The 15729-nt window shown below is 40.2% G+C and overlaps 1 protein-coding gene across 1 annotated transcript in view; it reads right to left on the bottom strand.

Annotated features, from left to right (window-relative positions):
- The window catches only part of ADAMTS19 (ADAM metallopeptidase with thrombospondin type 1 motif 19), a 279661-nt gene extending 264257 nt beyond the window's left edge, over positions 1–15404 (bottom strand). Inside the window, exons 1-2 of the mRNA XM_019924890.3 lie at positions 15320–15404; positions 14054–14691 (exon numbers count right to left, since the gene is read on the bottom strand). Coding sequence (XP_019780449.1) covers positions 14054–14691; positions 15320–15404 — 723 coding nt within the window. The remainder of the gene's footprint in view (positions 1–14053; positions 14692–15319) is intronic.
- Positions 15405–15729: the final 325 nt, after the last annotated feature.

The raw sequence follows: 15729 nt of genomic DNA, 5'->3' as shown, positions 1-15729 counted from the left end.
ACATGAAAAGCTGCCCAACATCACTAATTATTAGAGAAATGCAAATCAAAACTACAATGAGGTATCACCTCACACCAGTTAGAATGGGCATCATCAGAAAGTCTACAAATAACAAATGCTGGAGAGTGTGGAGAAAAGAGAACCCTGTTGCACTGTTGGTGGGAATGTAAATTGATACAGCCACTATGGAGAACAGTATGGAGGTTCCTTAGAAAACTAAAAATAGAATTACCATGCGACCCAGCAATATCACTACTGGGCATATACCCAGAGAAAAACAATTCAAAAAGACACATGCACCCCAATGTTCACTGCAGCACTATTTACAATAGCCAGGTCATGGAAGCAACCTAAATGCCCATTGACAGATAAATGGATAAAGAAGATGTGGCACATATACACAGTGGAATATTACTCAGCCATAAAAAGGAAAGAAATCAGGTCACTTGTAGAGACGTGGATGGACCTAGAGACAGTCATACAGAGTGAAGTTAGTCAGAAAGAGAAAAACAAATATCACATATTAACGCATATATGTGGAATCTAGAAAAATGGTACAGATGAACCGTTTTGCAAGGCAGAAATAGAGACACAGATGTAGTGAACAAATGTATGGACACCAAGGGGGGAAAGAGGTGGGGGGGGTGGGATGAACTGGGAGATTGGGATTGACATGTATACACTAATATGTATAAAATAGATATAAGAATCTGCTGTATAAAAAGTAATAAATTAAATTTTTAAAAAAGAAGTTGCGGTGTATATTTACAATGGAATACTACTCAGTCATAAAAAAGAATGGAATAAGGCCATTTGCAGCAACATAGATGGACTTAGAAATTATCACACTAAGTGAAGTCAGTCAGAGAAAGACAAATATCGTATGATATAACTTATATGTGGAACCTATAATATGACACAAATGGACTTATTAATGAAACAGAAACAGACTCACAGGCATAGAGAACAGAGTTGTGGTTGCCTAGGGTAATAGCGGGGGTGGGGGTAAATTGGGAGTTTGAGATTAATAGATGTAAAGTATTACATATAGAATGGATAAACAACAAGTCCTACTGTAACAGTACAGGGAACTATATTCAATATCCTGTGATAAACCATAATGGAAAAGAAAAATATTTTTTAAATAAAAGAAGCTCATAAATACAACATTTAAAAAAATTAGAGTCTGATATGTGGATTCATGTCCTAATCCTACAAAGACACTACATCTTTGTAACTTCCTATTTTGTATACTTTATTTGTATAACTCCAAATGAGTGGCTTTGAATACTTGTTCTCATAGATTATGAATTTTAAATCGTGTCCACTATAATATGGGGTATCAGTAGCTAATTTTGTCAATTAGTCAACAGTGTATTCAAAGATATCCCCTAATGAATGCTTTAGTAATAATAATTTCCAGATAGCACAAAAATCTTCTGTATTGTTTATAAGATAGAAACTCTCCCAAAATTTATCTTTAATCACAATTCCTATCAAAGTCCCAGCTGATTCTTCACAGATACTGACAATCTGGTCCTAAAACTTATACAGAAATGCAAAGGATCCAGAATAGTCAACAAAGCTTTGAAAAAGGAAATCAAAGTTGAATTTCCCCAATTAAAAAATATATTATAAAGCCTCCTAAGACAGTATTGTACTGACATAAGGATAAACATATAAATTTAAAAAACAGCATTAATAGTAAAAAAGTAAACTCATATTTATGGTTGACTTTTGACAAAAGTTCCATGGCATTTCATTAGGAAAGGATGGTCTTTTTAGCAAAGGGGCTGAGAGAAAATTGGATATACGTATGCAAAGAGATTAATTCAAATCCTTATCTCACACCATACACAAAAACCTAACTCAAAATACATCACAGACCTAAATGTAATAACCAAAATTATGGAAGAAAACATAAGAGGAAGTCTATGTGACTTTGAGTTAGACAGAGTTCTTCTTAGTTACATCAAAAGCACATTCCGTAAAAGGAAAAAATAAATTGGATTTTTTCAAAATCTATAAAAACTGTCTTTGAAAGATACCATCAGGAAAAGGAACAGAAACCTCTGGACTAGAAGAAAACATTAGCAAATCCTATGTCTGACAAAGGATTTACATCCAGAGTATACAAAGAACTCTTAAAACTAAATAGCAGAAAGACAAAAAGCCTAATTCAAAATAGGCAAAAGATATGAATAGACATGTCACCAAAGATGATATATGAATGGCTATAAAAAGGGACATGAAAAGATGCTCAACATAGTCATTAAGAAATGCAAATTCAAACCACAATGAAATACTGCTGCACAGCCACAAAAATAGTTTAAATCAAAAAGAGACAATAACAAGCGTTGATGAGGATGTAGAGAAACTGGAACCCTAATAAATTGCTGGTGGGAACGTAAATTGGCAGTACTTTGTAAAAGAATTTGGCAGTTTCTTAAAATATTAAACATAAATTTACCATATCACCTAGCAATTCCACTCCTAGGTATCTACCCAAGAGGAATAAAAATATATATCTACACAACGACTTATACACAAATGTTTATATTAGCATTATTCATAACAGCAAAAAAGTGGAAACAATCCAAATGCCCATCAACTGATGGATGAATAAACAATGACTTATTATTCAGCAAGAAAAAGAATGCACTATTGGTACATGCTACCACATGGACAAACCTCAAAAACATTATGCTAAGTTTAAGACGCCAGACACAAAAGACCAAATTTTATATGATTTCATTTACATGAAATGTAAAGGTAAATCTATAAAAAGAGAAGGTTGACGAATGGTTGCCTGGGACTGGGGATAGGAACAGAATGATTGCAAATGGATGTGAGGGACCCCTTTGGGGTGATGGAAATGTTCTAAAACTAAATTGTGGTGATGGTTGCACTGTTCTGTAAATGTACTAAAAATCATTGAATTGCACACTGGGGTGAATTTATGGTATGTAAATCATACCAGAAAAAAAGACATTAGGGGGAAAAATATTCACAGTATCCTTTTCAATTTGTCACATTTTAAATGATTTAAATGATTTACCCTAGAAAAATCAGCTTGACATATTCTTGAATCTATCTTACTAATGAGAAATAATTAGGTTCTACTTAGAAAAATTTCTACGTAGGAACTTTCACCGTAAAATACCAGTTCAATGCCTTTTAAAACATTACTAATTAGAACCATCTATTTTGAAGTGACAAAATTCTAACTGGAGATCTACAGAGACACAGGAATTATCCACGTTAGTAAACAAAATGGAGCACCAAATAATTAAATTTTAAAAGACAGATATTTCCACAATGAATTACTCATACTTTGCTAAGTATGTGTACACATAATTGTTATTTCCACAATAAATTACTCAGACTTTCTATTTTGTTGTAATAAACTGCTGAAGTTCTATTTATCCGTAAGCACACAACCAGTCAACACTGTGAAGACCCTATGCTATCTATACATAAGTTCCTCTGTCAATAAATGAACTGCTTATCTATGAACTGGGCACACTAAAATATTTGCTGGTAATATAATACTTTTATAATGGAAATGTACCTATCACATTTTAGTTGCCACTACGTGCATTCAAATCCAAATTATAATGGAGATAGACAATTTGCACTAATCAGATTAGCTGATATAATTATCTGCCTGGCCACTCCTCTTAGCATGTTAATGTTTTTTGACTGTTAATCCTAATGAGTTTTACAGGACTCTTAACATCCAAATTCTTGCAATATGAATGAGCAGATAAGCCTTGTTAGGTTATTTCTGCCATTTGAGATAGCTCACCATTTAATTCTCATGCATCTCCAAAGTCCTCTTAACCTGACCACACTGCTCTGCCATTCCAGTGTAGATAATCTCTCACAAAGAGTTTCTAATTTTCTCACTTATTTTCTAATATGCCTCTACAATGTGCCTCAGTCTTCACTTAGCCACATCTAAACTTGGTGGTATGGTAGGCCCTTTACAATCTGAAGGTATGTTTCTTCCTTTATTTCTGATAAATTTTATTTTACTACAGTAACTATCATGAAACAGCTGGAGTAAGTCTCCTGCTATATTACCCATAAAACCGTTGATGACAATTTGAAATAATTCATCTCTATTTACTTCCAAATTCTAGAATGGGAAGCAAGTTTCGACTTTTGTATACTTTTTCACCTAAAGAGTAGGAAAACATTCATACTGGCATTAAGGTCCCATTATATCATCTCCCAACTAGTTCACATTTATAGCCTGTTGAATAATTGAAATTCATAAAATCCTTGCTAGCTCAATGGCATCTGAGTGGGTTCCTGGAAAGATGTTAAAGGTAAGGACAGGAGGTATCCAAGTTTAGTATAGTTGGAGCTGAAAGACAGTATTAAAATTCATTCAAGACACATAGGATATGAAGTTTGATGGATGCAAATCCAGTCCTTAAAGATCCTGAGCTCTGGAGTTTTCCGAGCCACTAGAGTGGCTGCCCTCAAATCTGAGCCTGCACAGGAATTACCTTGGATTCTTTTGAAATACACTTCTTAGTTTTGAGGCTCAATCTGGGATTCTCATTTTAAATGGAGAATTCCCAGCTCCCACTACCTCACCCCCACTGCCGTGATTTTGATACAGGTGCTTGCACACCAGACTTTAAGAAACAGGGCATCAAGAAGCATGATCTAAAAGCCGATGGTGTGGGTTCACTGCAGAAAGTGGTCATATATTTTAGGTGAAGCCAGGCAGAGGGAAGAGGAAAAATCTGGGGCCAAACAGCTTCATATGCTTGTGAAGGAAAAAAAAAGGTTTAGGTCTGATAAGTTTAATTGGAAAGCAATACGAAGGCAGGAGCTGTTTAAATAATGCTGAAACTGGCTCATCAGCTCCATTCCCTGATCATCTGCGTTAAAGCCTAAGCAGTTAATAATGTATTGAAAATATACGGATGTTCATTATGAAATGAAATCAGCTGGAAAAGGCAAGTACTAAACTTTCTAATCCCCAAGGGCCTTCTTAACACCACCATGCAAAAATCCTGTACGAATATCTGGTTAGCATTGAAATGGCTGAGTTCCCATTTTCTCACTTCTCTCAGTCTAGGGCTTGGCATTAGAATAAAGATGAGATGGAGACAAGATGATGTGCTCACTATGGCTGCACCCTAAGTGCACTCTGCATCAAATTATGGTCCTCACTTGGTTGTGGGAACCTTAAAATTTCCCTTCAGGAACACCCCCCATCCACCCACCTCACCCCCCACCAACAAATCATAATCCAAGGGGGACTACTGGTTCTCTCGGTGCTTTAAAATACGTCAATTACTTCCCTAACTCAATACAATTCCCATCTATCAGGAACCTGGAACTCCTCTGATTATTCTTTATTTTGCAAACACAAAGCCATAAAACCATCTGGGTAAAAATGTAATTGTAATTAAGCAGAAACATTCAATTGTACATGAACTCAATAAAAATGTGCTCTGTTTTAGTACTGCATAAAAAATGTTTTAAGACTGCTATACAGAATTTCCTGAATTTAAAAAGGTATACTATTTTTATGATTCACCTAATAAACTTCAAATAAGTATATATTAATATTAAATATTATCTAATAAATATTATTAAATAAACAAAATTTCTTCTCACAAAATTGGTCCATGCCTGAAGCCTCTCAGGACACTAAGACACAGATTAACACATGATTAAAGGGGTTATTAACTTTTAATGTATAATATCGCTTTTTCCATCAGCACAATGATTCTTTTTACTAGAATTCACTATATCACTCCCTTAGAAAAAGACTGGAGTGTCTGCATATTGGCCACTCTAAGTACAGAAACATCTTCCATGTGTCACTGTCAGCAGGAACAAAATCATTCATGCCGTTCTAACTTTTAAACAGGAAAACCATGGATGGTTTAAGGAGATGTGCACTTAAAGTTGATAAGGAAACACTGAACACTTAATAGTACCGTGAAAAAGACAGGTAGGACAAGTTGAGGCAAAGAGAAGTTTCCTTAAAAACTGTAAGGACCTTGAAGCAAGAACTATTTACCGTTTTGTTCTCTGGGTATTCGGCACAGTATATAGATGTAACTAGCTCACTACTGATGAACTTTTAGAGTGCTCTGCTCTTGAAAACAATGCTGCGATGAATAGGCTTATACATAAATCTTTTGCTCTTATGTGAATATTCCTCTAATATTGATACCTACAAGCAGAATTGCTGAAAACTAAGCATGTTTAAAATTTAAATACATACCACACAAGAGGCTCTACCCAATTTACTCCCCTACAATGTATAAGGTTAAGTGTTCCCCAAGCGTGCCCACCAGATACTATTAATCTGCAATCTGTGCCAATCTATGAACCAAAAGTGATGATTGAGAAAAATTTTTCCCTAGTTTCCTAATACATTTGAAAAAACTGTGAATGTTTATTCGGTATTTATATTTCCTTTACAGCATATCCACAAGAAAGTTAACAGTGCTTATCTATGGATGTTAAGATTACAGATGACTTATTTTATGTATTTTCTAAACTCTCTACACTCAGCTTGTATTATTTTGTTATTAACATTTATCTTTTTAAAATACTCATAGAAAGGGACTTCCCTGGTGGCGCGGTGGTTAAGAATCTGTCTGCCAATGCAGGGGACACGGGTTCAAGCCCTGGTCCGAGAAGATCCCACATGCCGTGGAGCAACTAAGCCCGTGCACCACAACTACTGAGACTGCACTCTTGAGCTCTTGAGCCACAACTACTGAAGCCCGTGCACCTAGAGCCTGTGCTCCGCAAGAAGAAAAGTCACCACAATGAGAAGCCCGCGCACGGCAACGAAGAGTAGCCCCCGTTCACCGCAACTAGAGAAAGCCTGCGCGCAGCAACAAAGACCCAACGCAGCCAAAAAATAAATTAATTTACTTATTTAAATTAAAAATAAATAAATAATATACTCATAGAAAAAGAGCACTGGAATTAGAAATGAAAAAGACCAAACACCTAATAGAAAAATGAGTAAAAGAAATGAACAGAAAGTTTATAGGAAAGGAAATGAGAATAAAAATATGAAAAGATGGTCAGTCTCACCATTAATATGAAAAAAATGTAAATTAAAACTACTTTGAGATAACACTTCTTGCCCATTAGATTTTACAAAGATCAAAATTTTTACTAATACCTATATTGGTGACAGCATAGCTGAAAGACGTACTCTGTTTCTCTGCTGACCTGAGAGTGTAAAGTGGCATACCTCCATGGGGTACAATCAGGCAATATTGCCCCCAAATTACCAATACATTTGCCCTTTGACAAGGGCATGACATAGGCAGAACGACATATCTACAGAGTCTTATTCATTTAGCACTGTTCATAAAAGGAAAATACTGGACTCCATTAAACGTACATCCACACCAAACTGATTAAGGAAATTATGCCACATTTTTGCAATCAGATAAAATGGAAGTACCAAAACAGAAAGGGGATTCTCTTTAGACACTCATTATGTGATAATCTCACACAACAGTGTGTGCGTGTGTGTGTGTGTGTGTGTGTGTGTAAATAATGTGGCTTTTAAAAGCTCTTAATGCATTTTATTTGTTTATGTGTCAATTACCTCTAGCTCACCCGCTAGAAACTAATAACCCTGGCCACCTCTAGGAAGGGATACTGAGCAATAACTGGGGAAAGGCTGCTGAAGGAAGATTTTCATTGCATAACTTTTTGGAGGTTCTGTGTGGTAAAGTCTGAGTCCTTGTAATTTTGAAAATGATTTCATTCTGCCTTTAGGTCTGAATGGTAATTTGGCTGAATCTAGGATTCAAAATCACATTTCATCAGAAATCTGAGGCTATCAACTCATGACCCCCTAGCATCTGGTATTACTGATTCAATCTCTAACATCAATCTGACACTCATCTTATTGTAGATCATCTTCCCTTTATTAAACATGTAGGATTTTCTCTTTATCTTTGATTTTCTAAGATTCTGCCACAATGAGTCTAGGTTTGGGTCTCTCTTTCCTTATGCTACTCTCTGTTTAGTGGTTGGTCTTTCAGTCTGAAGACATGTGTCTTCCTTTATTTATGGGGCAAATTTGATTCTGATACAAAAAAATTCTCTTTAACCTCTACCTAACCAACACCAGTTCCATCAACCAATTCATCTCAAATTACTGAATTAAATAACACTCTCCACACCGTCCAGAAAACATGATCACTGAGGCATGCAGTATGCCCAACGCTCACTGAGCTTAGATTCCTCTCTTGTCTTGTTGCAAACAATTACTTCCACCAGTCAGCCTGTATGTTCACCAAGAATCAGCTGTATTTGCTTGAACATATGTTCACAACATTTTGTAATTACATAATTTAATCAAACCTAAATATTAATGCAAGTGAAATATGAGTGCAAAAGATGTCTTTGTTTCTATGAAAACTTTGGAAAACCCTGAGAAAGATTAAGTTGCTAAAAACAAAAAGTGCTGCAATTTTATTTGGGATGAAACTGTACAAGATTTGAAAGTTTTAAAAGTCCAGGATTCTACACATAAATTGCCTTGCATTTGTCTTTTAAATTTTATTCCAAATACAGAAACCTATATTGGAAATTGGTCTTGGTGCATCGTGAGTAAGGCTCACCAGGAGCACCAGTTATCTGACCTACACTCAAAGGCGTAGTATCTGGCCTCACATCCAAAGCTTGGCTAATGAATGTATATTTTGGTGACGTATATAGAATCAAATGTTTAGGGTTCATTTGCATGCATTTTTAAAACTCTCTCCTTTAACTTATTTTTTTAAATTAACTCCCATTAAACAAATTTGGCCTAGAGGGGTGGGATAGGGAGGGTGGGAGGGAGGGAGACGCAAGAGGGAAGAGATATGGGAACATATGTATATGTATAACTGATTCACTTTGTTATAAAGCAGAAACTAACACACCATTGTAAAGCAATTATACTCCAATAAAGATGTAAAAAAAAAAAAAAAGAAATTTGGACCATCTAAATCTATGATTCATGGCTCACAAATTTTCTTTCGTATTTTGCATCCATTTGTCCTTTATGTTCTATTCTGGGACAATTTCTGGGTTTGCCTTCTAGGTCACAAATTTACTTACCAGTTCATCTATGGAGTTTTTAATTCTAATAATCATATAATGTGAGTTCCATTGTATCTAATGTTTTTTTTTTTTTTGCCGTATGCGGGCCTCTCACCATTGTGGCCTCTCCCGTTGCGGAGCACAGGCTCCGGACGCGCAGGCTCAGCAGCCATGGCTCACGGTCCCAGCCGCTCCGCGGCATGTGGGATCTTCCCGGACCGGGGCACGAACCTGTGTCCCCTGCTTCAGCAGGTGGACTCTCAACCACTGCGCCACCAGGGAAGCCCGTATCTAATCATTTCTTTACAGACAGCAGCTGTCCTGGTTTTTTCCACGAATATATATCTACTCTTATTTTTCAGTTAAAGTATTCTATTTAGTAAGATTTTTGCTTCATGGTTTTAATCAACCAATTTGATGACTCTCTTTTATATGGTTTGTTTTCTTAACAGTGTGATATTCTTAGGTGTCAGCTCATCTCTTTTTGTTGGTTTCCTACTCACCTATCTGTTGTGACCAGCTCTCCTCTAGTTATTTGGAGGGACAAGTAGGGCCATCTACTGCATGCAGGAAGTCAATGGCTCAACTTTTGAGAGTGGAGACTCTCTATCCTCTGGTGTCACCCACATGTCCGGGAAAGCTCTACTACTATTCTCTCCGCTCTTGCCTAGGGACACACATTTGGCCTCTGCTACCTGGCACAACTGGACAGCAGACAAAACCAATAGTGCTGTTATTCAAGGGCCCCTTGTGCTCATGGCCCTCTCTTTCTTTGCAAGTGCAGTAGCACCTCTGCCATAGCTGCCTGCATTCACACATATTCTCTAATATCTATATGTTTTCCATTAATCCAATCCAATCTGTTTGCAGTCTTTCAGAAGATACTCAAAATGTCGGATGTACTGATGGCATTCTTTTAGAATACTGCTTTAGATTTATTTAGAATATCTTTTCTGTCATTCCTAAGATTTGGCTTGAACAAAGCAGCTGGATGTGTGACGTTATTCTGCAATTTTTTTTCATTTGGATGTTGACTCCACTTCTACTCCAGTTCTCCTAGGTATGTACTACCTTTTCCCTGTCTTCATACCCTCCTCTCCTATTTCCATACTGGTACTTGATAAAGTTCCTTGTCCAAAAGGGATGCCTCCAAATACTTAAGTGTTCAAAACTTCCCATGGTACCAAATACTTTGATTCGCATAAGGGAGTAAATTGAAAAAAACAAGAAACAAAAAACGGAATTTACACAAGGCTGCAGATTTTGCATGAAGAGCTAATCAGCATAACTACTATATAAAACTCTAAATTTATAAAACTCTAAGTTTAAGTAAGTCTTAGTAGTTACTCTTTATCATCCTGGAAAAGTAATCTAAATATTACTGATAGCCAGTAATCATCAATCTAAAGAGAATCACAGGCAAGGAATGTACTGATGTAGTTTATCTTGGCCCAGTGCTTAGGTGTGCTTTTGTTAAAAAAGTGTTAATTTTGAGCAAACATGATTGTTTCACTCTTTCGTGAAATTTAATTTGTTGCTTTTTGTACTTCAATTTTTTAGAGATTACTATTTAAATCAGAATAACGTACTATATGTGTAATATTCTATTCAGTGATTTTTACTGGATGCCTACTAAAAACTAGATATCTTACCATGTTCTGGAAGTGAAGAGATGAACAAGAGAGTATCATCATAGCACTTGGGACATTCCTACATCTGTATGTAACACAACCTACTTTATTTCCCTATTTATATCTGTGACTGGCAAGCCAGGTTGGGAACTCCTTGAAACATACCAAGGCTTTCTCATCTCCTTTCTGTGTTCTCTGTACTTACAAAATGCCTTGCTCAAAGGAGTCGTTCAATAAATGCTTAATTACTTAATATTACTTATGTGCCCATTAGATCTCAATTATTTTTCAGTATTAGAGACTAATAAGGGAAAATAGTAAGAACACTTCATACATTAATTGCTAGACATACAAATACAATTTGTGCATTTTACAAATAAGGGAAATAAGATCCAGAAAGATTAAGTACTTTGAAGAGGCAACACTGGAACCTGTAACCAAAATCTCCATTCAATCACTTTTCCCTTTATAGCACAAGTTAGATTGATATCTGGAGAATGAATTGGCCAGTCTTAACAAATGTTCACCGCTTTGCAATACTTGATAACTGTTATCTATTTCCTTTGGTAGAGACATTTAGAACCTTTCAAATATGTAATAATTCAAAAGGTGTTGAGGAGTTCAGGCACAAGTGGGTAAAACTTGCTACTGAGAGAGGGGAAGGGAAGGTGTACTTTGTAATCTACTCTTTCCTGTGCATCTGACAGTCAGAAAGCTTTTACTGAGAAGAAAAAACTGTTGCAAACTAAAGGAGTTGCATTTATAAAGAATGCACCTTCATATAAAGACATCATGATGCCTCACATTAGAATTACTGGATCACAGAATTTAAATAGAGAAAAACAAGAATGCAATCCTTCGATAATCAACAGTTAAAGAGAAAAAGCCTGTACTCAGGCAGACAAGGCTTTTGAGGTCTGATCTCACCAGACAGTTTAGGATCACTTCCCCTTATTGCACCTTCTGGCCTCGTCGGAAGAAACTTTTTTTTTTCATTCGCTTGTTAGGCTCTGCATTTTCTCATCTCCACTCAGTCTCTTCCTTCTATCTGTAACACTGCCAGCCCTTTCCTGCCTGGAGAAAGGCTCCCCATGCTTCAAAATCCACTGAAACTCTGCCTTGGGAAGCCTTCCCCAACTCCCCAAGCGTGGTTTAACCTCAGGCATAACATCTGATTTAACATGCTGCTAAGTCACTGTTTCATGACCACCTGTGTCGTATCTACTTGTATATGATGTGCTTCTAATCTGTGAGCCCCTAGTGCAGGCTCTAGAATATATTTAGCATGCAACAAAATTTTCATTCTATCATCCAATTTTAATTAAGTCATCAGATTCTCTCATTTTACTTATGAAAACTAGATCCCAGAGAGGAAAGGGACTTGTCAATCAGTAGGGAACAGGCCAATGTCAGAGCTCAGATAACAAATTATGCTTTCCCTTTCCTAATCCACCCTCATAAGGGAAAGGGCTGGCATGACAGAGTCTGGAGTAACAAACCCAACCTTCTTGGCTATTTGCCTAACTTTTTACTCAAAGTCTGACTGCTACACTGTATTGCTAGCAATGTCAGTTTTCTTCAACAACAAAGACTTCCCAGTTCAGAACACATACATATGTGGCTAATAGGAAAAGTGAGTAAAAGTCCAACATGATAAACAGGGAGGTATGTCAAACTCCTATTCAGTCTATGAAAAACCTACTCATAATTCTAACTTTGCTCCTTTAAGTATGGAGAGAAGGCAGAGCTCATTTGGAAAATCTGACCAAAAGCCCACATTTCAACACAGTGAAACGCTTTATCCCCTATTGCTTCTACCGCACCAGGAACTTTCTATATGTAATTATTTAATCTCCGGCCAAAAACCGGTGGACAATGAAATCCCCACAAAATGTTTCCCCCAGTGAAGTGTTCAAACATCCGCTCCACAAAAAACATTTTTAAAAGCTTTTCATGTAATTTTTCCATGCCATTTTTTTCCACTCATGGCTAAAAATGACCATATTTGAATATTCATCATTATGAGCATCTGGTAAAATACAGTCCTGTGTGGCACTTTACATCATTTGACTGTGGTATCTCAGAAGGGTATAGGTAAAAATTTCCAGTTTCATTTTGTTTGGATTTTTAACCATCTTTTTCCATTTCATGGCTTTGGGTGCCTTTGATTGTGCTGATATTTTCTGCTGTCCATTACTATTGGATTTTTCTCCAAATGAGCAGGTTGCTTTCAGAGAAGTCCTTGTGGATTTCATCAATGGCTCACTTGGAATATCAAAATGAAGCCACAAATCACGTGCGTGTTTACAATATTTTGTGGGTTTTGCCTTAAACCAACAGTAAAGTCCACAGTGCTGATGGCTACACAACAATGTGAATGTACTTAACACCACTGACTGGACATAAAAATGGTCAAAATTGTAAGTTTTATGTTATGTATACTTTACCACAAAGTAAAGGTCAACTTACAGGAGGCAACAATTATCCCAAACCCTGGGTCAAAAGACAGGGGGGGAAATGGAATGATGATCTGTATTATTCAGACAGGGCAAATGGCTTTTACTTTCTAGCTCCAACAGGCCTCTTAGCCAGGCTCTCATCCCTGCTATTTTCCTCCATGGAGTGGAGAAAAGAAAAGAAACTTTTGCCAAGTAAAATGTAAACCTTAGAAAAGAAATGTTAAATCATAGAACCATAACCCTTCAAGTACTGACTGGATTCTCATGTCATCCATTAGCCAACTGCTCGCAGCCTTTGAGTTAACTCCTTCTCCCCTCGTTTCTCACAGGAACAGTGAACAGGTGTCCCGTGTGAGCGTGAATGTGTTTAAATTCCAGACAGCTGTCAGAACGTAACTCCCTAGAGGACTGTTCTGACAGCTTTGAAGTGGGACATGAAAAAAACTATGAGATAATAGATGAGAAACTGGGGGTGAGGGGCAAACAAGGAGGAGATTCAGCAGTGAGCAGACCGGTTGTCTTCCAGTCTCCTAAAAGACACCACGTGGTGGGCTTATTTTGAAAAGCAGAAATAAAACCAGTGGGAAGAATTGCAAGGAGACAGTTTTACCCAGTGTTATGAAGAAACTTATGACCATCTAGCAGAAGGCTATTAATCCAAACAATTAGCCTTCAGATTCACTGCCCTGGAAATGTTGTATGGGAAGTACACGGTAGAGACTCCGTGCAGGGGGTGCAGACTAGGGCCAAGGTCAGGGCGCACTTCGTAAGGGGATGAGGTGCAGGCAAATCAGACTGGTCTACGAGGGGGAGAGGGAGGAGTGGCAGGGGGAAGAGGAGAGCTGGGGAAGGAAAGGCGCTTACCAGGCCACCTCCGCAGGTGCTGAAAGAGGCCAGCGAGCCAGGGTGCCGCAGCACAGCCCCGGTGTAGAAGCAGGAGGCGTCGGGTGGCGCCGGAGGGCGCGGGGCGGCTGTTGCCCGCGTGGGGCCCGGGCCCGGACTCGGCCGCTGTTCCACCGCGAAGCGCGGCGCCAGGAAGCGGCCGTCTCTCCGGAGCAGCAGGTATAGGTCCCGAGAGAAGGCCGGGATCCGCAGCAGTACCTCGTCGCCGTCCGGCTCTGCTTGCTGCGCCGGGGGGGGAGATGGGGGCGGCGGCTGCCACGAGGCCGGGGCACCCGGGGACAGGGCGGCAGCCCCGCTGGATCCCCGCGGCACCTCCTGCGATTCGAGCTCCTCGTCTTCTTCGCCCCCCGGCGGCGGGGGTCGGGGCCGGGGCTCTGACCGGCCTTCCGCGGGCTCCTGGGGCGGCACCGGGGCCACGGAGCGCACCTCGCGGGAGCTGCCGGCCGCCTGAACTCGGGCGCCTCCGCCGCCCGTGGCGCCGCGCACCCAGCCTGGGTCCGCGCTGCCCCCGCTGCCGCCGGCCGCGTCCACCGGCTCCCGGCGCCAGAGCGCAGGAAACACGACTTCCCACTCCTCGCGGTCGGGGGCGAACTGCAGCCCTGCGGGCGGGGCAGACAGAGAAGTGCGAGGCTTAAGGTGCCGCGATTCCAGTAGCACAAGCGTCCCCGGGCACACACTCCGCACACAGGGCTCACGGGTAACGCGCTGGAGACCACCCGTCTAGCCCCTGAAACTCTCGCAACCCCTGAAGCCTAGCGATCAGATTACAGACCCCAGCACTTTCAAAATAAAAGTATGATTATCGGGGCAGGGGGAGGGGAAGAGTGGGGCTGCAAAGTTTGGTGACAGCACTTAGCTGTAGAAAAGAAAACCGGTGCAAAGACTCCAGCACAATTAAATGATTTCCTTAAGTATCTGCCAGAGCAAGGCAGAGCTATCAATTTCTTTACGTCCCAATTTTCCTCCAGGTGCTGTAAACGTACCTTTGCAAATCTTATTACTCTCGTGAGAGAAAAACTAAGCATTCCACGTTGTTGAAATGAGGCCGCGAGAAGTGCGCTTCGGTCAGGAGCGTGACCCTCTCACCCGCAACCGCACGCCGGTTTTTATTGCTTCCCGTGGAGCCCTGCTCACGGCGCACAGCTGCGCCAGCCCTGCCGACCCGTGCGTGCCCGGTCTCCGGTGGGGGAAGGTGGAAAGCAAGTCCAAAGTCACGGAAGAACTTACCTGAAACTATCCCATTCGACAGGACCCCCAGCTGGTAGAGAAGGCAGCAGACGTGAGTCAGGCGCATCTCGCGGCTCTTCCCCATACCGCGCTCCCGGCCCCGCGCGCGCCTCCTTGCGCGATCCACCGCGGTCGCAGCAGCCGCCGCCAGCGCCGCAGTCGCCGCCGCCGCCTCCCGGAGCGCAAGGAGGCCGGGCGGCGAGTTTGCCCAGGCCCTTTGTCTGCCGCGGGGGGGGGGGGGGGGGGTTTGCTGTGTGACTCCGAGAGGCTGCTGGAGCACGGGTGGGGGTGGGGGTGGGGAGGAGCGGGGGCAGGCAGCGCGCGGCCCCGCAGCGCTCCGGCTCCCTGTCGAATTAGGTGATGAGTCTATTTTCTGTGTTCTGGACGTCGCAGGAGTTTCCGGAGCCCCT

The sequence above is a fragment of the Tursiops truncatus genome, chromosome 3, assembly GCF_011762595.2.
Source record: "Tursiops truncatus isolate mTurTru1 chromosome 3, mTurTru1.mat.Y, whole genome shotgun sequence".
Taxonomy (NCBI): Eukaryota; Metazoa; Chordata; class Mammalia; order Artiodactyla; family Delphinidae; genus Tursiops; species Tursiops truncatus.
The sequence above is the reverse complement of the archived record's forward strand: the minus strand, read 5'-3'. Positions and strand labels throughout refer to the sequence as shown.